This window comes from Oreochromis aureus, linkage group 20 (genome assembly GCF_013358895.1).
Source record: "Oreochromis aureus strain Israel breed Guangdong linkage group 20, ZZ_aureus, whole genome shotgun sequence".
Classification (NCBI taxonomy): Eukaryota; Metazoa; Chordata; class Actinopteri; order Cichliformes; family Cichlidae; genus Oreochromis; species Oreochromis aureus.
In genome coordinates, this window is record NC_052961.1 from 4,963,695 (window position 1) to 4,990,714 (window position 27,020).

A 27,020-nucleotide genomic window follows, 5' to 3' on the forward strand; every position below is an offset into this window, starting at 1 on the left:
TGCGTTACCCTGCTGGAAGCAGTCATGAGAAGATGGGCACGCTGTGGTGATAAAGGTAAGGACACGGTCAGCAACAATACTCAGAGTGTGGTGTTCAAAAGATGCTCGGCTGGTACTAAGCATCTCAACAGTTTTAAAATAAGGATTATCTTTAGATAACAATGATCTGGCAAAAGCAACCACGCCACGTACAAAGTGACTTAAATAATCTTTCTTCCCTGTTCTGATGCTCAGTTCAAACTTCAGCAGGTCGTCTTAACCACGTCTGCTTACTGTAATACATTCAGTTGCTTCCATGTGACTGTCTGATAACATATTTGCATAAATAACCAGCTGAACAAGTTTGCCTGACAAAGTCACTGATGAGTGTTCAGAATACAACAATGTACATTTTACTGTGTGTTCCAGCAGTGTGAAGTATGTGTGACAGAATATGCAAAGCAGAAACCAAATGAGTCCATTGTTTGTTTCTACATGCAACCTGAAACCCTTTTAACTCAAACTAAGGTGTGTTTAATACAACTAAAGAACTAGCAGAAGATTATGAGCTACCTGTAAGTGAACACTGAAGTTCATTAATGCTGCTATTTGTAATTAATATATTATAAACTGTATACAAAGGATGGAAGACACTTCCATGACAAACATGTTTTTAGGTATTGCTGAATTGTGGATGTGGCGGTTGCTGTTTTTGTTATATTTGAATATAATTTTGCATGTGCATTGTTTTATTATGATTCAGTGTATGACTGCTACTTTTGAGCAGGTCCCCTGCTCTAAAGAGATTTTGATCTAAATGTAAGATCCTGGTGAAACTGGGTGTGAATTCATGTTCTTTCTATCAAGTAGAAGTTGTTTGATAGAACGTTTGGGTTGAATATCCCCAGTATGAATTTAGGCTTTCTGACTCAAATTGGATTAAAAAAAAAAGAAAAGAAGAAAAAGAGTTGTTTTTTCAGGGGGGTGAATTTGCTTTAAGGTTATTCTAGATTTAGGGGTTTCTATGTCTTGTAAATTTATAAATTATTTTGTTTTTTCCCCCTCATTTTTATTCCATTGTAAAGTAACCAGATACCATTCTTCTGAGCAGGTTTATTTAAAAAAAAAAAGAAATGCAATTTTCCTCCATAAATTTGCAATTCTTTCTCAGACATTTGGCATTATTATTCTTATAAATTTCCAATTATTGCTAGGTCTTTTTATTGTACATTTGCCATCTTTTACTTTATAAATTTCCCATATTTTTGTCCAGAAAATGTGGTAATATTTTTTATGCCATTTATGCAAGGTGTTTTTATTGTAAATTTAGAAGTTAATTTTGTAAATTTCAAATACTTTTATTGAAAATGTATCACTTTAATGTCCAACCATCAGAAGTTTTATTTCATGTATTTATTTTTTTTAAATATAACACCCATTCCCCCACCCCTGCCCAGCTACTTATATTCTGTTCGGATAAAAGCAGAAGGAGAAGAGGGAGGTCACGTCCTCATTATCGGAACGCGGCCCGCCCTTCAGGGCACGTTGTGTCGGTATCCGGACGCGGCCCGCTGCTCAGGTAAACAGATGCTGAACTTTCCTCTCCCTCCGCCGGTGTGACCGTCCTCACACCGGTTCAGTGTAGCAGAAAAAGTTGTTGGAGGGGTGACGGCGGATCGTGCGCGCGTCTGTCCCGGGCGGCTGTGAAGCAGGAGGAGCGATTTAAACCGGAACTTCGAGCGCTTTTCATGTCCACATCAGAGAAACAACAAAGTTCCTGTTAGCAGTTAGCTTCAGTTAGCAACCGTGGGTCCGCTGCCGGGTCACCCAGCCCGGTGTAAAGTTCGAGTCCGGGTCGAGAGCTGCTCGGCGGGAGGGCAGGACACTGTGCGAACGGCAGTAGTGTTATAAACGAGTTTGCACGACAGCGTGCCGTTAGCCGTTTGCTACAGTCGGTGTTCACAGGAGACTTAGAAGCTAGCGGGACCGGAGCTAACACACCGGAGCTGGACTCTGTGCACCGACACACCGACTGTGGATGTTCAACAGGTCACCGACTGCTGCTGCTGAACCCGGGCGAGTGCTTACCAGAGTCCCCGGAAAACCGACAGGACACCTGCGGGACGTTAAAGTGGAGCCGGTCCTCCTAGTCGTTAGTAAGTGAGAGAGAGAGCAAGGATCTAATTATTAATGTATATAATCTATACGTTTATTAACGTTATATAACAGTGTACAGTATATCACACAACGTTTACTGACCTCCTATAACAACATTGTTGTCAGATTATTACATATATCTCAGACCTAAATTCCTTCAGTCTGTTCAAAACACACTTATAATACGCATAAAGTTACACTAATGAAATCAGGTTACATGGGGGGTGGTCCACCTCATTTAGTTCATGGGTCACATACAGCTCAGTGTGGGCCAATGAAAGCATTGCGTAATAACCTTTGGGTTATTCCGTGTCAAACCAGTAAAAGCTGAAAATACCTCCACGTGATCCGCGAGAATCAGCTGATTTCTTTAATATAATAACTTTAGCGTTTCTAATGAAGTAATAGAAAATTATACCTTCATATTATGGCTGTTCTCAGAGTTAGAGACCCCCAAGCAAGAAGACATTTGAGCCCTTATAACTTAATAAAATTCCAGGACTGAAAACACATCTAAGCTCTGTTTAAACTGCACATGAATCAGCTTTAGTTCCACTGCAGGTGTGACAGTCTACAGCCAACATTTCATTTTCTTTAGATTTATTTTTCTATAATTAATTTTAAGCTTTAATATCACGAGATACGACATAGATTCAGCTGTGAAAATGCACCAATTTAATGTATAACATGTTTTATCTGTGTGCTTATAAGTCCTTGGAGAAAACTGTGAAAAGTACTTTGAGTTACCTTTCAAGGGTCGAGGGTCAGAGCACCACGTGGGACAGGTGGCTGGACAAACAGGTTATAGCATATGAAAGGTCTTTCCATGTTTTGATAGCAGGGTCGTCTTCTGGCTGTCATTCCTTCTGTGTCAGAATAATTGTATGTTTTTTAACAGAGCGTATGTGTTTTGTAGCTGTGGATGTTTAACGTGATGTAAAAGCTCAACAATGCTGGAAAAAAACAAGGCAACTTAAAAAGTCCCATATTTTGAGCCACACCTGTATACCTAGAGGGCCTCTAATCTGGAAAGTTTCCATCATGTGCAGGTAAAATTAAACTTAACTTCACTGGATGTGTTAAAGTTATTGTATGAAAAGTAGCTGCTTCTGAGGGGGTCACGTAGCAGGCAGTCAGTGTGCTTTTAAAATAAGATAACCTCTATATGTAAAAATAAAATCTCGTTTTTCTGTAAAGAGCGACATTTAATGAGCCGCCCGATACAGAAGACATAACAAACCGCCTGCGTTATCTCAAGAAAGTAAGAGCAGTTTAAACAGCATGTCTCAAGCTTTCCACTGACATTACATATGTTTCACAGATTTAAGTGGCTCTTTAAAAGCTCAGGTGGAGTTATTTAGGTCTAAGTAACAATTTTATTTGATGTTTTTATAGAACAGCAGTTTACTTTATTGAAAAGATGAAATTATTGAAGACTTTTCTGCAATTTTCTCACTTTGCAGAGTCATCCAGGGTGTCGGATCAGACCCTCTGGCAGGCTGGGCTGCAGGCTTGACACCCCTGCATTACACACTGACACACATGGTGTAGATGATGTAGAAAGGGGCACATTAATGTAGGGGTCCTGGAGGAAATTGTGAGAGTCAGGCCCTTAATTTCCTGAATTCTGCTGAATGGGTCATGCACCAGATTGCACTGCTAATGTCTTTATTTATGGGTGAAATCAAAGAGCTCTCCTAGTTAAGACTGGTTGGTCTGACTGCACCAGAGCAGTGGTTTAGTCTCCAACAAAGCAAGAAATGTTGATCAGTTATCACAATAAAAAGCAAACGCACATGTCTTTGCTTTTTTTTAAATATAATAAAATTTGATTGATGACCACTTTTGTTGCTACATGATTGTGAACACAGAGTTGTCCTATCATTCATTCACAGCCACATGTTTTTTGTGTTTTTTTGGAGGGCTTTGTTGTGCCCCGTCCAGCTGTTTGCTTACTCTGCAGTGTTACGGAGTGCATGAACTGTCTAATGGTTACAGCTGGACTGAGGTGTAATCTAAAACCTGATCCTGTCTGTGCAGGTGGTGGCGCACGCTCTGAGGTCAGCATGATGTTTCCTTGACAAAACCCGCATCAGTTCACAGCGGACCCGTCTGAGATCAAGTTCGGTTTGGACTCAGGTGACACGCTTCGATTTCTGAGCCCAGATTGGTCGCTCGTCGGCTGCCTGTCAGCATGCAGCTGACCTATGAGAAGCTGCCTGCTCAGCTGAGGCGGAGCTCCAGACTCAGGAAATTGACGGCCATCCTGCTCACAGCTTACGCCGTCAAAAAGCTGTCCCCGTACGTGTGGAGGAGGCTGCAGGTACGCACACACCTGTACACACAGAGGCCATTATTGTTGAATGAAACATTAAAACTAGGTTTGAAAAAAAAAACAACCCAATTTAGTCACCTGGAATAAAAAACCAATTATACTTTAATCATGAGAAATTGTTGCGTAGCTAAACTTGGGATTTACAGTCAAAGTAAAGGCCCCAGCTTCAGCACAGTTAGGGTTGCAGATTCTCTTTGATGTTTATCGCAGCACTAAAACATTTATGACGCAATAAATCAAGGAGTCACTAACAACAGTTTTCTTCCCCTCTGGCAACTTTTCTCTCACACAAGCTCTTAATCAGGCTCCGTCACTCACATTGGAGCTGTTGTGTTGCTGAGTGAGGCACGGCTCCTCCCTTCTCTGCTTTCCAAAGGTCTAACCTGTCACTGTGGTTAGCTTTGGACCCGTAGCAATGCACTGACATAGATATCTGCTAATTACTGCTAAGTAGTAACAGATCAATAAAACTGACAGTCACAAACATCTTGGATGGTCTGTACCTCACAGCAGGACATTATTATTTCATGAAAAATGCTTTGAGAGGCACAAAGACTACAAACATGGTGGAGAGGTCCAGTTCAATGAGTGAGCCTGGCAGACAACGATCAGCTGCAGGTGCATGGCAATCAAAGTGGCCACACCCCTAACATTAAGCCTCACCAGATGGACACTGATAGATACTGCTATACAAATTTCACCCACTGAACAGTTCTTAAGGTGGGGCACATTTTACATTACAGTGGCTTTGTGCTGTAACGTTGTACATTTTAACATAGGAGACGATGGGGATTGACTCCCTTTTGGAGTTTGCCTCAGGTGTTTGTTAGAGGAAAGGCAGTTTCTGGGTATCTCAGAGGTTTTTACTCCCACTCTGCCCTCGACCTGGACTTACAGGTGTTTCTTCAGTTTGTGGATGGACTTATAGCTGTGAAATTTGTTCATACTGGTTTAATCAATGCCTTTTTCACTCATAGTGACAGCAGCTAATTAGTAAAGTTAAGTACATACAATTTTTTCTTTTATTGTATATTTTCGGTAGATAGGAAAAATTCTTATTCTCAGGGATCGTCTTTCCTGACGAAACCTCAGAAGGATTTTTATCTCCTCCTGATCTTGAACCTCTCACACATTAGGCAGATGTGTAAACCACCACACTGTGGAGCCGCTGGAGATACTGTGCCATTCTTGACAGTGAAATGTATTTTAATTGCAATAACTGTGGTCGGTGTCGTGACAGCCCTAACAAAAGATTCCTTTAGTTTAAGTCTTTGTTTAGCAAACACAATACAGGGAAGCATTAGTTCATGTGTTTGCTGAGGCTGGGATGTCTACGTGAAGGTGAGTCAGCCTCCTTTTCTGTTTGTTTTGGAGTATCTGTTCTGAACTTCGTAAATCCACAGACAAATCCTCCCCAGGATTATCAAAAGAACATTCACAAAAACACTTAAACTAATAAAAACTAAACTAAAAATAAGATGAAAAAATACTAAAAAAAATAAATAAACTGAAAGCAGTAAACATATTCTGGAAGCTGACTCAGAATAAACTGACCTGAAAACAGAACTGCACAAACCTGTTCACACCTGTACAACCAGCGCAGGTGACTGTGGGTTTGTCTTTGCAGAGGAGAGCAGCAGGTAAACAGCTGGGCGTATCTGATCCATCAGTGGGTGCAGTGATCTCTGCTGATGATGGCGGAGAGCAGAACAAGAATAAGAAGAAGCAGAAGAAGAGTGACAGCAGGTGTGTTTTTAAAACGGCAGAGCGTTTGCTCGCCTGTCTGGCTGCTCCGGGCCTGCAGGGTCGAGCTCAGGATGAACTTCTCGTGTGTTTCTGTCCTCAGGTCTCCGTCGGTCAACAGGGACTTTTTCCTCAGACTTTCTCGGCTGCTGAAGCTCTTGTTTCCACGGTTACTTTGTCCAGAGATCGCCCTGCTCGCCTTACACTCTCTCACCCTGATGTCCCGGACCTTCCTGTCGATCTACGTCGCGTCTCTGGATGGTCTGTCTCCTTGTTTGTCTATAAAGTCATTAGTTATCGATCGCTATTATTGATCATATTTTTAAGATAAATGGTGATGTAGTTAGTTTAGCATCATCACTAATCAGCAGTATTGATCTGCTGTGTGTGTCAGGTGTGATAGTGCGGTGTATTGTTCAGAAGGATCCTCAGGCCTTCGTGCTTCAGCTCTCCAAGTGGCTCCTCGTTGCAGTTCCTGCAACTTTCATAAACAGCGCCATCAGATTCCTGGAGGGTCAGCTGAGCCTCAGCTTCAGGACCCGATTGGTTAACCATTCCTACCAGCTTTATTTCACCAATCAGGTAACACAAACACACACAAATAAACAGCTACCACAGGTGTGTTATCAGGACTAATGTCTGATTTTTACACTTCACTGGTTCAAGCACAGATGGACGGGGACAGTCTCGAGAGACCTCGAGCCTAAAAACTAGCACTGAGTGACTGATCACCTCCATCAGGCTGTCACACAGCATTTCATTAAACCAGACACAAAATCACTGAAGCACAAGTCCATCATAAATCCATCACTGAAACCACAAATAGAAGTTTACAAACAAAAAACGTAGACAGATCCAGAGCTCAGTTAAGATGAAGTGAAGTGGAGACATGGAATCATGAACTCCGCATCCTCTGAGCTAAAAATGGACATCCAGCTTGATATCAGTTAGAGTGCATGGGTAAGTTGGTGGTCTGTAAAAGCACCATCAATGCTGAGTGATATGTGAAGATTATCAGGCACCATGTGCTACCATCCAGACCTTTTTTTTTTATTTTTTCAGGCAAGACAATACCAATAAGTATGTACGAGTGTGTACCTTTGAGAACTGGGAGAAAACTGAGCTGCTGAGCAGCTGAAAACATGTAGCATTAAGCAGGATCGGGGAAACATTTGGCTTTGGAACAACAGCAGCTGGACTCCTCGGTTCCCAAACACTTAATGAGTGTTGTTAAAAGCAGACGCAGTGAGAAACCTTCCCCTGTTGCTAACATCAAAGAAAATAAATAAATAAATTAAAGTATTTCTCCTGTTTCAGTATCTGGGATTTTGTCTTTGTGCTACTTTTAATTAAATGTGACTTAGATCATCTGCAAATCTTTACATTTTCTTTGGAACTAGTTTGTGAACTGAACAGCTGTCAGGCACATTTTTCACACCTTTCTGCTGCCAAGTTCATGAACAAGACAGTCCGCAGAGCCCAGCAGGCCACGATTTCCTTACTTGGACAGCAGGGAGAAGCTCTATTTATGTTACCCTTAAGGAAGGTTAGCAGGGACAGCTGCAGCGCTGCCTCACCGAACAGTTGGTGGCTCAACTTGGTACTGCAGCAAATCTCCAGAATATTTTCTGACAGTGAATGACATTTATCTTCTGCCTTATCCGTTATCAATCAGTTACAAGCTAATCTTTGACCCATTATTATAACCCATTATTATAGTTGCATGTGTCCTACTTGAGGGTGATCTTTGTGTCCTTTCTGTTATCTTTTGTTATCTCATCCACTGTGTTTTATCAGTCCCCATCCTGACGGAGTGTTCTGAAGTTTTTATGCTCTGATCATTAGTCTGATGCTTATTTTTGACCTATTTATACTCTGATTGCTGAACATGTTGATCTCTGCAGACTTACTACAGAGTCAGCAACATGGACGGGCGTCTGTCCAATCCCGATCAGTCTCTCACTGAGGACATCGTCATGTTTTCGGCCTCCATCGCTCACCTCTACTCCAACCTGACCAAACCTATCCTGGACGTGATCGTCACCTGCTACACGCTGCTGCGCACCGCCCGCTCCAAAGGTTGCTTATGTTAGCGCCAAATGATTTCACGCATGATGTGAACACATTGGTGTGTTGCTTGTAATTAATCCTTATTTTTGACTGAGGCTGAGGTTGTTCTAACAGCGTGTCTGCGTTACACGTTTCTGCAGGAGCAAACACAACGTGGCCGTCGGTCATCGCCGGCCTGGTCGTAGCACTCACGGCTAAAGTCCTGCGCTCCTGTTCGCCTCGATTCGGGAAGCTTGTGGCCGAGGAGGCGAAGAGGAAAGGAGACTTGCGTTACATGCACTCACGAATCATCACCAACTCAGAGGAGATTGCCTTCTATGGAGGACACAAGGTAAAAAGAAACACTGATGTTTTAAGAAGTGATCAGTTTTGATGACAGGTAGGGGTTTTTCACCATCGCTGTTAAATTTTGTGGATGGAGAGCGCCATGTCTCTGATGGTCATGCGAGTCTGGGTGTGTTTGATTTGTAGGTGGAGCTGGCCCAGCTGCGGAGGAGCTACACGTCTCTGTCCTCTCAGATCCATCAGATCCTGCTGAAGCGCCTCTGGTACATCATGCTGGAACAGTTCCTCATGAAGTACGTGTGGAGCGCCTCCGGCCTGGTGATGGTCGCCGTGCCCATCATCACCGCCACCGGATACTCTGAACACGGTAAACGCACTCCTGTTATCGGTGTACAGTATTACAGCGAGTCTGGTGCACATAACGGGAGTTCAGCTGCTTCACCTTTGACCTGTGATGTGCTCAGATTCGGAGGAGGTGAAGCAGGCTGCCATGGTGATGAAGGAGGAGGAACTTGTGAGTGAACGGACGCAGGCCTTCACCACGGCCAGGAACCTCCTGAACGCTGCAGCCGACGCCGTGGAGAGAATCATGAGCTCCTACAAGGAGGTGTGCACGCCGTGCTTCCTCCTCTTTTTCACCTCCTCTGATTCTCTGGCTGATGGTTAACAGAGGAGTAATTGAAGAAGGCAGCTGTTGGAGGGAGACTATCACCTCCTTTCTTCTGCTCGTCTTCCTCCAGTCTTTATCTTGTGTTTCCTCCCTTTCTCCTTTATGCCATGTTGATGTTTAAATGATGCACACTGACGACTGGCTGCTGTGCAGGTGACGGAGCTGGCAGGTTACACTGCCCGAGTCTCTGAGATGTTGGATGTGTTTGAAGATGTGAACCAGGGGATCTACCGCCGCTCCGCAGACAGAGAGAAGGAGGAGTTAACAGCTGAAGGAGGAGGAGGAGGAGCAGTTCAACACGGGCAGAGAGTCTGTGGTCCGCTACAGATCAGAGGTGAGTCTTGTATCATGTAACACCTCTGCAGCACTTTACTCCCAAACTCTCAGCTGGGTTATCTTTGGTCCTGTGTCGTTTGTCGCTTCAGTCACTAAAGAGCAAAACCCCGCCCACATTCAAACTCCAAACAGGAAGTTGAGACAGCTGTTTTGTCTGTTGTGGTTGTGCAGGTCAGGTGATCAGTGTGGAAAAGGGGATTCGCTGTGAGAACCTGCCAATCATCACGCCTACCGGAGATGTAGTAGTGTCCTGTCTGAATATCCAGGTAACACACATGCACACACACATATGCACGCACACACACACACACACACACACACACACACATATGCACGCACACACACACACACACACACACACACATATGCACGCAGACATGCGCGCACACGCACACACCAAAGGCCTGTACTATGAACCAGCTTTGAGCTTATCCAGGTGACTTCAGGGTTATCTCTGATATTTTGGTACTATGAAGGTGGTTCACTTCTTAGTGGTGTACATTGCCATGGTAACCTATCCTGCAAACCTGTTTTATCCTGTTTTGTTGTTCAACCTCTTGTGTGCAAACAATTTTACAATAATGTTGTTGTTCTGTAAGCATAACCAAACAAATTGAGACACTTGTTTGTACTTGTGGCCTTTATATCAACTGCAGGTAGACTAAGCCAAGGCTAAAATATATTAATACAGTAGCTCGCATCTAGATCAGGAAACCCTGGTTTAACTTAGCGAGTTAATTACTTTGTTTGACCGCTTATCCAGTGTTAGCATGAGTGAGTCCAGATAATGCAAAGATATCCAGGGTATGTTGAACTTTCTTTGTAGCAGAGGAAGCTGCTGTGGGCTTTTCCTTTTATTTATTTTGATATTTTTAATGTCTGTTACGATCCGAACCGTGAATCCTCAGTGTGGTCAGTGTCTCCTCAGTGTGCAGTGTACTTTTGTGGCCACATGGTGGCACCACTGCAGTCCAGTCCTTATTTGGATTAAGCACAAAACCATCACAGATTTAATGGAAGTCAACTGTACATGCTCGCTTTACAGAGACACAAATATAGTTTTACTGCATATAATAATAATAATAATAATAATAATAATAATAATAATAATAATAATAATAATAATAATAATAATGATGATAGTAATGATAATAATTTGTTGGCCCCTTTCAAAGCCCTTAAAAACAATGTCACCTTACAACACAAAACTAACAACAAGAACAGTAATAAAAATGATTTAAAATCCTGGAATAATATGATTGTGAAACTAGATGGTTGAAGCTGATATGCTGATGAAAACAGATCGGTTCTGAGCTGTGATTTGTCAGAGAGTCTGTCTAACGAAGGTGAAGTGTTGATAGGTTTCAAAGATGAGGTGTGGCACAGCTAAAGTCCTCCGGCACCCCTGGTGTTAAGTCTGAAGTGAGGAGCAGTCAGGAGAAGCTGAGCGTAGGGCACGAGAAGGGGTGTAATGATGGAGGTCTGACAGATATGGGAGTGACAGCAGAATCCTGCAGTGAATATGCTTCTTCCTAGCTCCTCTCTTACAGATGGGACAAGAAGAAACAGTTAAATACCAGTTTTCTCAGTTTAGTCAAAACATAATTGAGCAAAAATGAAAAAGAATAAACGACGAACACGGCATTCATCTAATTCTGTGTAAACATATTTGTACTTGTAACTTTCAGTCTGGCTGATCCGCCGATGCTTTCTTGATGAAGTGTTTTTCCTCTGAAGCATCCCCTGCAGCCGCTGTGAACTGTGGGTAATTTCCCTCAGGCAAAGTCTGCAGCAATTACAGAAAAGCGTGAATAAAGGGCTCAAAATTTCTACCAACGAGCCCTCCTGCAGCCTGTTTGACAGTGGGCGTCAGACACCGAACCCTCGCTGCCTTTGCGGGAGCAAGCCTCAAAGACTGTGAGTCTGTGGACATTGGGATTGGGCTCATTCTTTCCATATGCGCCTGGGGTCAAAGGTCATCGCTCATTAGCATGTGCCGAAACAGTGAGAGAGTGTGTTACTTTGTGTGTTTGTGCGTGCTCGCGGCATAGAATGAGGTTCCTGTGTTCAGTACAAGAGGATGAGAGAAGAAGAAGCAGCAGAGATGGAAACATAGAGGGGAAGAAGAGGAACATTGATGGAAACAGAAACTCCTCTCTGTTGTCTGGTTCTTAACCTTTGACCTCTCTGCTCTCACAGCCTGTGCTTTGATTGGTCTCTTCTTTCAGTGTGTTGTTGTGAGGGGGGACATCTGAGATTCAGTCACATGTTTACAGGCACCACGGGGGCCTGCTCAGAGAACGAATTCAGCATCAGCATGCTTAGGATAGATTTGAGCTTTTTTTGGCTTAGCTAAACCCAACAAACACAACCACACTAAGCTAAGGACAGACGTAGCATAAAACAACAACGAGCTAAACAAATGTACGGGATTTAAAAATATAATCTAGGCTGAAAGAAAGACAGCTGCTGTAGCCAGAGCCAAGAATTAAAGCTGGTAAAAGATCCAGACTGTATGGTTAATAATGCAGTATGTATTTGCCCCAGGTGGGTCCTTGGGTATTTTTACTGAACTCAAATAAACTTTACGTTTGTAGATTTGTATTTTATATTAACAATCTAAACCACCACAATAATACTTAACCAAAGCTTAAACATGTACGCAGTGGAGCAGATGCAGAACAAAAGCACGACATCGAATTGCAAAGTGAAAGTTTATCAGAATTGTGCTTCAGTGCAATGCTTGAATAAAGATAATTACATGTTTTGAAGTGTCAGGAGGCTACTGCACACCCTTGCTTTAGACGCACCCTGCAGGTTTGCAGAAGGAGGGTGGGGGGGTGGGTGGTGGTGGTTCTCGTACAAGCTTACGAGAATCTGCCAAATTTGAAGATAATAGCAAACCAAGCTCGCATACGTCTCATATTAGGCAAAAGCTTGTTGTACAGGTGGTTTGTACACCTGGTGTTTGTACCCACAAAGGCTTTGATTGCCGTTACAGTAATGGCCATAATTGTTGTCAACAAAGGATTATCTTCACAGTGCCGACTCTTTGTTGTCTGCTGCCTGCGTTTCACCAAGAGAGAAGAGAAGCTACAGCTTCACTGTTAATTATACACACGAGGACACGTTATCAGCCTTTATGTGGGGAACAGATCGAGATCACACGGGATACATTTTGTAATACTTTTTATTTTAATACGTGGGGGTTGGGCACTATGATAAAAGACAGTCTGTGGAAAAAACAGGTTTCTTTGCAGGTATCTGTGGGACTTTCAGCCGTAGCTCAGCACTACAAAGGAGTCTGTGCTGTTGAGTAGTTGTGCTGTAGGAGGTAATTAGGTAGGTAGTTAATCAGCAAATAAAAAAATTATGACTTTTAAAACACTGCCCCATCGTTAAGACAAGGTCGATCCGACTGTATATGAATCTGTTGCTGTTGCTAACAGGCTTATTAGCCGTAGCCTCATACTTTCAGCTGCAGCCTGGTGGTGTTAAACAGTGTGGGGAAGAAATAAAGAACAAATAATAACTGAATAAAAGCCAGTGAGAAGGATTATTTACAAGTTTAGTGCCAACAAGTGCAAGATTTTACTGCTTTAATTAGTATCTGGAGTACACAGCTACAAAAAACAATGAGAACTTGTATTTTTCATTCATGCTCAACAGCCTTTAGATGCTCTCTGCAGACATTCATCTGTTGAGCTGTTTTCTCAGAGCAGGTCAAGTCCAAACCATGTTTTCATGGCTGTGCGGGCCTGGCTTGCCTCAGTAAACCCCTTTCATATTTAAAACCCGGGTGTAATCTCACATCTTTAACTCCTAAATCATGCTTTGCAGTACAGGCTTCTGTGCACATATGTTCTGTAAAGACTTGAAAAGACAGACCTGTGGATTTGTCTCTCTGTGTGTCTCAGGTGGAAGATGGGATGAACGTGCTGATCACCGGTCCAAACGGCTGTGGGAAGAGTTCCCTGTTCAGGATCCTCAGTGGGCTGTGGCCCGTTTATGGAGGAGTCCTGTACCGACCGGAGCCACAGCACATGTTCTACATCCCACAGAGGTAATACTACTACTACTAGTACCAAATTCAGTTCAGCACTTTATATTGATATGGGTCCAGTTAGCACCAACAACCATTTCTTGGTATTTTACAAAGTTAAGTAAAGGCTTGTGGTTTCCTGTTCTGTGTGGTTTACAGGCCTTACATGTCAGAGGGGACCCTCAGAGACCAGGTGATCTATCCGGACTCAGTGGAGGAGATGGTTCAGAGAGGACTCACAGATTCAGACCTGGAGGAGATCCTTCGCACCGTCCACCTGCGCTACATCCTGGACAGAGAGGGAGGTCAGTCTGAGTGTGTGTGTTTAGCTGTGCTCTGCACTTTGTTTGGAGTAAACAGGCAGAAAAACTTCTACAGCAACTCAGACTCAACTACACAAACAAATATAGAAGACGGGAAACTCGTGAGGCAGATTGTGAGGTGATTGAACCAAGACATAATTATGACGAATCATTTCACATCTAATGGTGCCTCGACCTCATTTCACTTCATATGACACTTAATTTTGAGAACCGCTCTATCACAAACATTCAGACCGGTTCGAATGCTCAAATCAAATTCTGCTAAATATTTCATCAGTGCCCAGTCCCCAGCCTGCCGTGAAGGGTGCTCGACTGTTTGACTGACACTTGTAGTCAGTTTGAGAGCAGCTGCAGGATGATGCCAGGATGTGTCAGGTGGCAGGATTCAGGAAAGACCGGCTCACCTGTCACCAGTATTAAACATAAAAATACAGAGAGAGCTTTTCACTTCACCTGAATCAAGTTAATGAATGAACATATTTATCATTAGTTGTAAAAAAGTGTAGAAAAACTTATAAAATGATGTCTTAGTGGGACTCAAACAGTTTGATCGCTGTAAACATGTAAATACTGAATTAGTAGTGTTACACTTGAGCCACATCATGTGTACATCAGCACTACCAGAAGACTGTGAGGGGGAAATTTTACACATTTCCCTCTGGACTCAGATTCATAAAGCGTCAGTCTGCAGGTGCATGGACACACGCAATTGTAAATGTCGTTTAACTGGGATAATCTGTACCTGTTGTAATGGAGCACTGCTGTGGTGACACCTGTGTATGTGCTTCTCAGGTTGGGAGTCGATCAATGACTGGAAAGATGTTCTGTCTGGAGGAGAGAAGCAGCGGATGGGGATGGCTCGGATGTTCTACCACCGGTAAGGTCTCACTCTTTAATGAGTGAAGGATGCTCACAGCATCTGGCTGTCCTCGGGCTGGACTTTGGACAGAGACTCCATGACAGAGCGATGAGGTGCTCAAAGAGGTCTGAAGGAAGCGTTTTTAAGGGTAAAGGTGGTGGTAAACCCGCCCTCTGCCTCCACAGAGCCAGAAACATGCTGGCCGAGCGTTTTGTTGCAGTAGAGGTTCACTGCTGTGTAGTAGCTGTTATTATAGGTGATATGTAGGTGAGTGTAGGCTTAGTTTGTCTATAATGTAAAATGCTGTGTTTCTTGGCTCTGGGTGGGAGGATCTGAGACGTTGCTCGTGTTGGTACTTTGAACTGAGCCCCTGTAGAAACTGTAATGTGTTAACTTTGCATATGAAATCGGATTTGACTCATGATGATTCTGTACGTTTCAGCGGGGTCCTGGTGAGATTAAAGTTAACAGCTCTCTCCCTATTCATTTAGATAGCTGCTTTAAAATAACCACCCCAGTAACGCCCACATTTCCTTGGACACGCTCCCTTCGAGCAGACTCTAAACGCTGGGCGTGCTCGTGTTGAACTTCAGCGTAGCTCTCACTAACTCGTAGCCCTGCCTCTTTGTAAGCTCTAGCAGGACTCTGGTTGAGGTCCATTTGTCTTCCAGCTTAGCTCTGGCTAACTTGGCACTCTCTCTCAGTTTCACCTAGAAAAGTTTTTTTTGTTTTTAATATATAGTTTTTGGGCTTTTAGCCTTTATTGCAATAGGGTCGCTCATGATTGGCCTTAGTGTTAGCATTATGGCCTATTCATTATCAGCTCTACCCGGTGAGTTAAATCGGCACCCCATGACCTGGAAATGTTTTAGGACTGTCACCGCTGCCGTGTTTATTTCACACACACACTGTTAAACCAACACATTTCCGTTTTCCGTCAGAGTGAAACATCCCTGCAGCTGGTTCAGAACGAGTCAGCGCAGGCGTCAGGCCTGTTTCTGTTTATTCTGTCAGATTATGCTCTGCTATTAAAATAATGGTTTCATCTGCTGCCACCTTTATGATGACTAACATACTGTAAGTGGCCTGTTTATGAGCCGTGAACAGATTTCACACCAGCTCAGACAGCTGACGACAAAAAGATTAAAAAACATGTCAACATGGCAAGAATAGCAAATATTAAAGGACAGTTTAGCCCCAAATCTGTGCAAATTCTGCAGTGAAAGGTCAAGTTTGCATTAAGCAACTATTTCCTTTCTGCCAAATTACACCTTCCAGCTATATCACAGAAAAGCAAGTGTCTGTCTATCCAAGATGAGACAGCGTGACACATGAAACTTACACAAAATTAGTAACCAGGTCATGATTCCTGGGAAGAGACGGTTTCAATAAGTTTTTTAAATGTGTTTTTTGGTGTTTCCATGAGGAAAGTGCCATTTAAACGTCTGCATGTCCTGTTGCTGAGATATAAACTGAAGTTTAAATGGGACTGTAGTTTAGTGTACAGGTAAATTACGTTTGTAGAGAATTCATGTTATTTTCATGCCGACTTATTTTGGTAGCTAGAAAAACTCAAAACGTAGAAATAATAGAAGCTGCCATTTCAGATAGAAGCATGTAAATCTCACAGATACTCAGCGTGACTGTGACTCTGTGTGCGCCCATCATAGTCACCCTGTCTTCTCTCTCTCTTTTCCTCTCTTTGTGTGCGTGTGAATGTCTCTCGCCCAGCCCTCGGTACGCTCTGCTGGACGAGTGTACGAGCGCTGTGAGCATCGACGTGGAGGGAAGAATCTTCCAGGCTGCAAAGGATGCTGGGATCGCGCTGCTGTCAATCACTCACAGGCCTTCCCTGTGGTCAGTACACACACACACACACACACACACACACACACACACACACACACACACACACAGAGTCACCAGAGCAGCTGTTTTAATAGGAAATCATAAATCTGTTAGATCTGTCGATTTTTTTGTTTATTTTAGTTTTTACTGCTCAGCTGTAAAAGGGAAATCGGTTAAATTGATATCATAGGTGACGAGTTAGAATCTCAGTGACCTTGACCTCAAGGTCAGAGGTCAAGTTTTCTGAAAATCTTGAAGGAGGAAGGATTTTGAAATTGATACCACTAGTAATCTGCTAGGAGGCTGAGGGGTGCTGCTGCTAGTACTAAAAGTAAAAAGGTGTCATTGGTCATGTGGGTAGCTTCCAGTATCATGTGAGTCCAAAGACAACAGTTACACTGTGAGTGCTCATGAAAAAAGGGCAACTCTTAAAATGTGGCTGGATGTTTTTTTATTGCAGTCTGTAAAATATCATATCTGTGACCGGTCTTACAGTTTGAGAATGTGTTATAACTGAGACGTGACCTATTACACATTTATTTGAATTTTGTGGATTATTTCTCATGTCTTGCATTCAAGACATGTTACATGTGCTGTGACCAACGGTATCTGAAAGAAAAAGACACAAAAGAAACAAGCATGATGGCAAAATGAAAGTGTGGTATTCTAAAAGATCAGATGCCAGCTGAGTCTGTCATCTCTGCTGCTTCTGTGTCATCAGGTTACATTTTGTGGGTTAAATTTGCACGATTTCTAAACAACAATGACATTCAAACACTTTTCAAGGTGATGTTTCCTGACTTGGAACATGTAAATGCTTTCATTTCATATTTATTTGTCTTTAAGTCTTTACAAAGTCTTTAAATGTCATGAATAAAGTTTTACACAGCGTGCAGCAAAACTGAAATCCACAGACTAGTGAAACTCGAGATGCCAAAACTGCAGATAAAAGTACGTGACTCATGTGACTCTTACTCAGTTTGACTCAAAGATCAGCAGTGAACTCAGGTTTTATTTAATTTTCTTTTCAGCCTGCAGGGGGCAGCATAGCTCTGAGCTGCTGCCGGCTGCCACACCCTCCAACTAATCTTCTCCTCCTCTGTCTCACAGGAAGTACCACTCGCACCTGCTGCAGTTCGATGGAGAAGGAGGGTGGAGGTTTGAACCTCTGGATGCCTCCACGCGCCTCTCTCTGCAGGTCTGTGTGTGTTTAATTCGAGCTCTATGATTGGTCCCCAGCAGCAGGTGTTTTATTTGAGCGTGTGCTGCTGTGAGACCGTGTCATGTTAGAAACATAAAAGGTGCGTGTGGTTTGGTTGGAGGGTCCAGCCCCCAGGTGGCTCTTGTTCAGGTCCGTTTGTAAGATTTATACTTAAACTTAGCTGTAAGACATAAAACCCCCGGCTTAAACGTGCTTATTATTGATCCACAACTGTTAAAACAGCTTAAAGTGAATGCAGCTGTCTCTGATTTTCCTTCAGTAACGCAGCACAGAGCAGGATTTAACCAGGAATGGCTGTGGAACAAAAGAGAAAAGCATCTCAAAGTGCTGTCATCAGTCTCTTACAAAAATGCCAGAAAAGCTGTGATTACTTCTTTCTAATGCGACGCCGCATTATGCTTTTACTTCAGCACACCTGCGTGTGGAAAATAACTTGTCAGATCTTTAATTTATGCTGGATTACCACGCTTGGACTCTAGAGCTACACAAATAACATTGCTGCACATTTAGGCTGGATGACGACACGACTGATCAATATGAAATGCACACATGTGATTTCATAGTGCAGACTTAAAAAACTGTTGGTTTCAGATGTTTAAAACAAAGGACAGCTACACAGGATAAACATGTTTGAGGTTCTGATCCACAACTGGTGCACTACCTGCAGAAACTTCACCTGTGCAATGCTGTGGACACGGTCATTAGCAACACTGATTTTAGCCAATCAGATGCTCTCTCTCACAAGCAGATGAAGCCATTAAACTCCACTGAACTGTTAGTTATTTGTGTTAATTTGGATCCAAACTAAAGTGTTAAAACTCAAAAGTCTCAGAGTATGAGCAGCAGCTCTCATCTTCTGTTAGCTAAAAAGCAGATTTTAGCGTTTGTCGAATGTTGCCACACACACAGTTTTAATATTTAACGTGCGTGTTCAAACTTTGGACTTGTTGGTGTTGCTGTGAGAGTGGGCACGGGAAGGTACGCTGACCCCGAACCACCGAAAAAGCTTTTATACGCAGCAGGATGGGAGGGGACGACAATCGGTGTTCAGCAGAGACAAAACGTATAACACGAAGAGTCTGGAAGATAACAGTGGGTGACGAGATCAAAGGCTAAAACATACACGGGTAAAACAAAGGTGATCAAACGCACCACGGAGTCGCCAACTGCCTTCTGCTTACGGGGATTAAACAGCGAGTCAGTCTCAATATTCTTCATCATTCGGCCGGTGCTGCATCTCCCTCCATGATGAAGGAGACCTTTGAGTCCGAGCCTGAGGCGTACAATGTAAAACATTCAGCAAAAAATTTAACATTAAAATTATTTTGTCATATTCCACGTGTCCTTTGAGAAGCTCTATAGGAGGCGTAGTATCCCAAACTTCACCAGCAGGAAAATCACTTTGCATAGAGTCAAGATTATGTCAAAGTAACTTTATAAATAGCTGTTCATACATATAAAAGTCATCTCGAGTGACCCCTGTAATCCCAGCTCCCCGCTCTGTATGTAAATCGGAGTCGGTTGTGTTTGCAGAGGCCAGAGGACCGCACAGGTTCAGGTTTGGAAACCCACATTTATCTGCAACCACAGAGCTCAAAACACAGAGGCTACACGGTCACTCCATCTTTACTCATAACTGGCCGTTTTATTTTATTAGCCATTTGCAAACTGAATTCTAATAACAGCTCGCTGCTTAATACATACAGAACGACAAGGCTGCTCTGCTCATTGGGTCATGAATTCCTTTAATTAAACTGAATCTCAGAGGTATCTTTGACTTATTTTTACATTGAGATCACTTATTGCAGCTTTATGGGCTCATTGGACTCTAACAGCTTCTCCTAATGTGACAGAAAGTGGAGAAGCATGAAGGACCATGATCAGTGATGCCCCGTTGTTAGACAGTTTCCTCTTATATGTGGGATCTAAACGGTTCTCCCTTCATTATGCAGGGTTATCAGAGGTCCTTATCATTTGCAGACTTTAAGCTTTTACATGGTTCAGTTGTTTCTGCACATTTTGTTGATTACTTTAGTTCATTTTGGTAAGTTTTTTACTGCTTTTAAAGACAGAAATGTACAAAAAGCATCTCCAAGTTTGGCAGAAATATCTCTAAAACCTGCCACGTGTCCAGCATCATGTGGATGATTTGTTTCTGAAAGACTGCGTCTTGTTATCGGGGGGGTTCAGAGTGCACGGTGCCTTTGCAAACTCCTCGGCAGAGTTTCATTGAAATGCTTCCCTTTCTCTCAGTTTCGTGGTCACATGATGAGATTTGTGAGGTGAAAGGTTGAGTTGATGGCATTCACAATTAAAAGAAAAACTAGGCCTGATGATAGCTTTATGTCAGATATTTATATGGTTCAGATTTTTAGATTATAATTATTTCACACAGGGGAGGGGCTTTGGTGCGATACTTGGGGCTATCACTGGAACACCCACACACAGCTCACACGCACGAACAGAAACCTAAACTCTTTGCAGGAGTTAAACAAGCTCAGCGTCCTGACTGTGAGCCTTTAGCAGCAGTTCTGTCAGTGCGTTTCTGTTTCGTACCCGCAGGACGACCCCCCCGGCGTCACTTACAGGGCGTTCAGCATCTGTAACTCCGTGAAAGCGATGTTCACATCCTGCTGTGATCATCCCGCTGCGCGGAGGAGAGAGAGCGGAGCTGATCACTGAACCCTCCTGACTCGTAAACACGCTAAAATTACCGCGACCCCTCTGACTGCTGCCTTTGCGCATGCAGCGGTTACTGTGGTAACCATCAGCACCACAACAACACGCCTGCGGCACATGATGTGTGAGCAAGTGAGGTCAAAGCACGGAAGCGGCGAGGAGAGTGAGAGCAGCCAGTCAGCTGGCTCCTCTCTGTCATGTGACGGATCATTAGTGGCTGCAGGGCTGCTGCAGTTTATCGTTAGCCTTCAGATTTGAAGGTAGAGTTTATTAATCCAGAGCATGAAGTGTTTATTAACCTGCTCTGCTTCGCCTGAAACAGTGAAAACAGGTTTCAGCAGGAGAAGCTGCTGTGGGAAAAACACACAGATCTTACTCTGTGGGAAGCCTAGCAGACTTCACCTCCTCAGGGGTCGATCCCAACACCTCAGCAGTGATGATGATGCTCAGCCTGCAGCTTCACAGAGAAAACTATAATAAGGACAATCAGACAAAGATACATATATTTAACACACAAACACAGCGGCAGGATTCAAGCACATCATCGTACACTTAATCTGCGATTAAACACAGTATCTAATTATAGGATTGACTGGTGCACAAACAGGTCTCTTGTTCTTCAGTGCACGTTGGTGACTTTGTTTATTTTACTCTCACTTGTGTGAGGAGCTCGGGTGAAGTACTGACTTTAACTCAAGTCATTACCGCTTAGAGCGGCTAAAATATGCAAAAATATTGATATTAAGCATCAGCACATCAGCGGTCATATCACACGAGGAAGCATACAATGATTTAGCGCCGTGCGTCGTGTTTGCTGCCAAATACAAAAGGAAATAAAGGCTCGGCGTATACACATTACACTGATTGAACTGCAGAAATAACAAAAAAGCAATCTGTGTACTCGTCCCCACGGACTGAAGGCGTTCCAGGATAACAGATGGCCTATCGTTACATCCCGGTATTTATGGGAAAATACCTGCTGGATAGTTGTATTATTGATACCAGGTGAAGGATCTGATACAGTCTCCTCTGGTGTGATTCTGGTAATTTCTGTAAGAGTATTACTTTCACTGCACTCACTAAAACACGCCGTGTTGGTGTTCACGCCCGAGATACTCAGCAGCAGTAGCAGAACTGTGTGATTAGAGTCCTTAAGAATGTATCGATCATGTCTGAGCTGACCCTAAGCAGCCTGGTGAGGCCCCAGCCGGGTGTATTGATAAAGGCCCGAGGATGCAAACATTGTTAATGAACTCTTGTGTCAGAAAAGTTCACTGTGAGCAAAGTGGAGGTAAAGATTGCACCACTTACCGTTTCACTCTGTGCATTATGCTATGTTCACATTACAGATGTCAATATAATGTACGTGCCATCATTTACATTTTTATTTCTGCATTTTTTCCTCCTGTTCTGGAGGAGAATGGATCAGCTCGAAGAGAGAAATCCAACCATGAGCTCGAGAAACAAGTATAAACAACAGCGTGAGCTGCGTGTGTAGTCTAGATTAAACGCAGAACTATAAATCACACATCAGCTGGCTCCCAGCCACATAGACATGCGAGTGGCAGTACACATTTGTAGTAATGCTTCCTCGTGTTTCTTTGTTTTGATAAATTTAGTCTTTAGTGAGTAACTATGACAATCTTGAGCTTCTTCACAAAGCTCCATTGCATCTTAACAGCGCTAAAAAGTTGTGGTATGTTAACATGAAGTTGTGATGCATCACGCAGTGTCGAGTGTCAGGCTTCAGTTTGTAGCATCATATTTTCGTCTTCTATTGACTTGCAGTCAGTTGTTTCTTTGCCTGTAGAGTAAACATTAATGACTATTGTTTAGCTGGGCTATCAATCAGAAACAGGCGGTCACATTAGGGAAGCAAACACGCAATAACCAAAGTTATTATAATTCTATTAGATGCTGTTTGTAGTAATGGTGGATAAAGCTGCTGAATCAGGAAACAGAGCTTTCAGGTACAAGTATAGACACCGGCGGATTTAAAAGTGACAGGAAGCTTAGAGAAAACAAACAAGTGCAACACCTGTAACAACAATATTCACAGAAAATTAAACATAATATATTCATTGTATTTCTATGTGTCTGTGTTTGTGGTTTCTATGATGTGCTGTGTCTCAGGAGGAGAAGCATCGTTTGGAGAACCAGCTGCTGGGAATTCCTAAGATGCAGCAGAGACTTTCAGAGCTGTGTGTCCTGTTGGGGGAGGCCGAAGGGGAGAAAGAAGAGAAGCTAGCCTCCTGAGATTACACACTGATGGAAGAATGATGATTTTATTTACTGGTTAGCATTGAGAGAAACGCACACACATTTGTATCCCTTCCTTGTAGGGCCCTGCGTTGACTTGATGTATCTCCTGTAATGTGCACTGGACACAAAGTCCCCACAGAGCGTATAAATACCCTTATAATGTACAAATGCCTTTGTAAAGCAGAATTATCCCCTAAGTGTCCTCCAAATGCAGAAATGTCCTCATAATTCACAAATGTCCTCACTGTGAAGATATGTCCTTACAATTCAGAAGTGTCCTCAAAGTTAAAAAAATGTCCTCAGAATTAAAAAGTAGCCTAAAATTACCCCAAAATGTCGACGTCTCACCAGAGTCAGAAATGTCCTCATAATACAGAGATGTAAATGCTCTGAGAAAGCACAAGTGCCCTCATAATGTAGAAATCCCAGTATAGTTCAAAGTGTTCCAAAATGTCCTCATAATTCAGAAATGTCCTTGTATTACAGAAATTCCATCACAGTGCATAAAAACCTTTTGCTATGCAGAAATGTCCTCATATTGCAGTGTGCCTGATGGATGGGCCACACAAAGATGGACAAACATGCGCATACACACACACACACACACACACACACACACACACACACACATGCTGAGCAGGTAAATCGTATGACTGAAGTGAGTTTTAACTGTGAGGTTTTTTTTTAGATTTTATCTCGTGAGAACTGCCGGTTTGCTGTCAGAGCTGCTGTTTCTCGAAGACGCCCACGATCAGTTGGCCTTTTTGTTACGAAGCACTTCCTGTCCTGATTGGTTATCTCGCTTATTTTAAATGGCTCGTTTCAACTGTTATGTAACCTTGTTTACATACATTAGTTGGCTGGAAAAAATCAGCACCTAGAGTGTTTATTCAATTCAGCTTTATTTACAATAAGAAATCGCAACAGCAGTCACATTAGAGCGCTTTGCATTGTGAAGCTATGAGAGGTTGGCTGTCTGCCTGAAGTGGTCCAGGAGAGGGGAGGTTTTTACTGCTGATAGCTCAAGTATACTCGTATAGAAACAGCAGGTTTTTATACAATTTGATAAATGGTTTTGATCACCTGGCAGCCTGTGGTAGGAAAAATATGCATTCCTCGACCAGTTTGCAAGTATGGTAGTTGTGTAGTTCAAAAATCAATCATCAAAAACTTAGTGACTGCTTTGGTCGCTGTCAGATTGCTGCAGTTGCCGGTAGTTTGCATAGAAGATGCCGATTTGTCTGCAAACACTCGCTAAACACCAAGTGGAGGTGAAACGCAAATGAGAGACGGAGACCAGTTTGCCTTCAAAGTAAAAGTTGTGGCTCATCGGTGAAACGAATGTTTCAAAATGTGCAACTTTTACTTTGAAGGTGAGCAGTTTCTGTTAGTGAGTAGTTGGTAGTGTTTGCAGACAGGTTGCCATCTTCCATGCAAACTACATCCGTCTGTCGCAGTCTGCTAGTGACCAAAGAAATCGCAGAGGTTTTTGGTGCAGCACTGTGTACATTTTTGAAACCAATTTCATTTAGATACTACAAGCAACCACTTGCCAACCAGTCTGGGCCAAGTAAGCTGCTTTTGTAAACAGACTTTTAATTTGAAAGGTGAGGATCAGTTTATCAACATATGCCATTGAGCCTTTTTTCCACCAACTGTGTGCTGGTCCTAAAAAACCCACAAAAAACAGAAAAACAAACAGTACCAGTATAGCTCCACAAAATAAGAGTTCCACTGGGGGAACCACTGATGTCAGAGGCTGTGGGCGGGGCTACACTGGATAATATCTACCTTTTAAACCTGTGAAATTTGTGCTGGTTCTCTAAAGACACGACTGGCACAGTGTTGGTGGGAAAAAGGTTTCCCGTAAACACTGATCTGACAGCAGCCGTCAGCTGACTGAGAACAAAGAGAGGAGCAGCAGATTTGACAGAAAAGGATCAGCTGAGTCATATGACTGCTAAGAGGTCACGTGACAGCTGCATCTATTTATATATATTTTTAATTGTGCCATATTTAATCCTTTCCCGCGTGTACAAATAAAAAGTATATTATATACACAATCAATAATATAAACAGCAGCTTCACTGATCAACAACAGAATAATCTGCTGCTGCAGTTTGAATAATGAAACTTTATTTAGAGAAATGTAATGTACATGTTACAGTGCAATCAGAATGAAGAAGAGGAGGGTGATGAAGACCCAATTATAATGATGCTGTATGATGTCATGATGATGATGTCTGAATGTTTATTAAAAAAATGAATAAAAAGTTTACTAATGCGTTTTGTTTCTTGTTGTTTTTTCCTCTGATCACGTGACCAACAAACAGGACAATCAATTATTTCCTCTTAAGTCAGCAAAATATTGATTAATCACTGAATCTGAAGCTCAGCTAACACTGACCTTAACACCACAGCCTGTCCAAATGTTTCTGCAGACTTTTTCACAGTATTACAAACTAAGATTTACTTTTCCAGATGATCAAATTGATTTATATATATATATATATATATATATATATATATATATATATATATATATAATTACCTTTGCTCCTCTTCTAAGGCGCTGGCTACCTTCTGATTAGCTCGGGCGCAATGAAGTTGCACCTTGAACGCATCACATGGATGAGGACTAGAAAAGGTGCTGAGGGTGTATCCTGTTCGTAGGATGTCATTAGCTTCTGATTACTGAGCGAGTACGTGCATGCCGTCGCTGGAAACGATGCCGGGCTTATTTAAAAGGAACTCATTCAACAGAAATACGCGCTAACATGCCTGTGAGACTCAGGTGCGTTCCGGACCTTTAACCCCTGCCAGCCCGTGGTTTAAAAGCACTCCTACCTCTGCCCAGTTTCACCAGTTTAATCCCCGTTGGCTTTTCACATTAAGAGTTTCGCTAATAAAACACATGTAGTCCACTGTGGTTTAGAAAACTGTACTGGCGGTTTACGGAGACTCTGACTATTTAACCACATGTACGAATAAACGTCACACGGATACAAACTGTAGCATCATATTCGAGAATTTACTGTTAGGGATGCGTCTGTACTATACCAACTACACGTTTACTTGTTAGTACTGTTAATAGAACAAAAGTATCTGGATACATCCTCATCCGCTAAAAACCCCACATTGTAATATTAATAATAAGACTTTACGGGTCAGGTTATTTAAACGTGGATTTAATTGGCCCATCTTAAGTATCAGAGGTAAAAGTCGCCTATTTTATTCATATAACTTTTTTTTTCTCATATTAAACCCATGCATGAAGTATTTCACTTTCAGAGGATCAATAATCTGACTGACACTGAGTGTTGACTGGACAGATGGGATCGATAGCTTTTAATTATTAAAACCTCTGGATTTCTAAGCCAGGCTTCGCGGTGGGTTTTAGGCTGTGGACCTTGGAGCGCAGCGGGGCGGGGTCTCTGTCAAACCTGTTGTGCGTCTCTCCGCGCGGACTGTGCGGATCCGGGTGTCTGCTGGGGTCTTTTGGAAGTTTCTCGGGCTACTCTGACGCTGGGTGGACGGCACAGCAGCCTGGCGAGCTCAGGTGAGTCGGACCCGGACCTCATCGGCCCCCCTTGTCACGGCTCTGAGTTGTCCCGCTGCTGCAGGAAGGAAAAGGCGTGAGAGTCAGGCGTGTCTGCCTGACACACGCCAGACTCCATTCGGGAATGTAGTAGTTTTAGATGTTGCCGGTTTTCCGTTAGGCTTTGTAGCTGAGAGAGGCAGCTTCCGATGGTTTTAGAACCGGGAGGAGATGCTCTTTGACTCCGCTCAGAAACATTGATAATATGACCAGCACCAGGTTATGTTCCCCGGGTTAAATTTACAGAGCCGTGAAATATAGAGCGGCTCAGACTCTGGACTGGGAGTTTAAAAGTGGACATTCCTGTCACGGGGTCTGGCCGGCGGTCTGAGTGAAGCCGGTTTAAGAGTAGGAGTGATAAATGTGGTGCTAGGTTCAGTTTGTAAGTCTGCCTCCTCACTGAGTGCTTCTGTGTGTGTCCGTGTCGGCCGTTTCCAGCCTGCCCTGGCACGGCATGGCACGGCACGGCCGCAGCAGCCACTGAATAGCTGGCATTCCAACACACACACAGACACACACACTCTCACACTCTGTGCTGCTGTTATGGCTGGAGTGAGTTTAGAAGTCACCTTTGCAGACTTGCATAAGGGAAGTGAGCATCACGCATAACAT

General features: G+C 43.0%; 2 protein-coding genes across 3 annotated transcripts in view; both read left to right on the forward strand.

Moving 5' to 3' along the window:
- The first annotated feature begins 1,429 nt into the window (after positions 1-1,429).
- On the forward strand, positions 1,430-25,094 carry abcd1 (ATP-binding cassette, sub-family D (ALD), member 1). 2 transcript variants are annotated; one of them, XM_031759147.2, is made up of 17 exons: positions 1,430-2,135; positions 4,177-4,459; positions 6,099-6,217; positions 6,318-6,475; positions 6,609-6,796; positions 8,119-8,293; positions 8,425-8,615; positions 8,756-8,936; positions 9,034-9,176; positions 9,393-9,573; positions 9,747-9,841; positions 13,493-13,638; positions 13,777-13,922; positions 14,733-14,817; positions 16,531-16,656; positions 17,758-17,845; positions 22,682-25,094. In XM_031759147.2, the coding sequence occupies exons 2-17, from the start codon at positions 4,331-4,333 to the stop codon at positions 22,802-22,804; spliced, it is 2,274 nt and encodes a 757-aa protein (XP_031615007.1). In that variant the 5' UTR covers positions 1,430-2,135; positions 4,177-4,330; the 3' UTR covers positions 22,805-25,094. The 2 variants fall into 2 exon arrangements, with proteins under 2 accessions (XP_031615007.1, XP_039460591.1); XM_039604657.1 differs by lacking the exons at positions 1,430-2,135; positions 4,177-4,459 and adding an exon at positions 5,705-5,812.
- Positions 25,095-26,214: 1,120 nt separating this feature from the next.
- Positions 26,215-27,020, forward strand: part of plxnb3 (plexin B3) — a 98,230-nt gene continuing 97,424 nt past the window's right edge. Inside the window, exon 1 of the mRNA XM_031759117.2 lies at positions 26,215-26,369. The gene's annotated coding sequence lies outside the window, so the exon portion shown is untranslated. The remainder of the gene's footprint in view (positions 26,370-27,020) is intronic.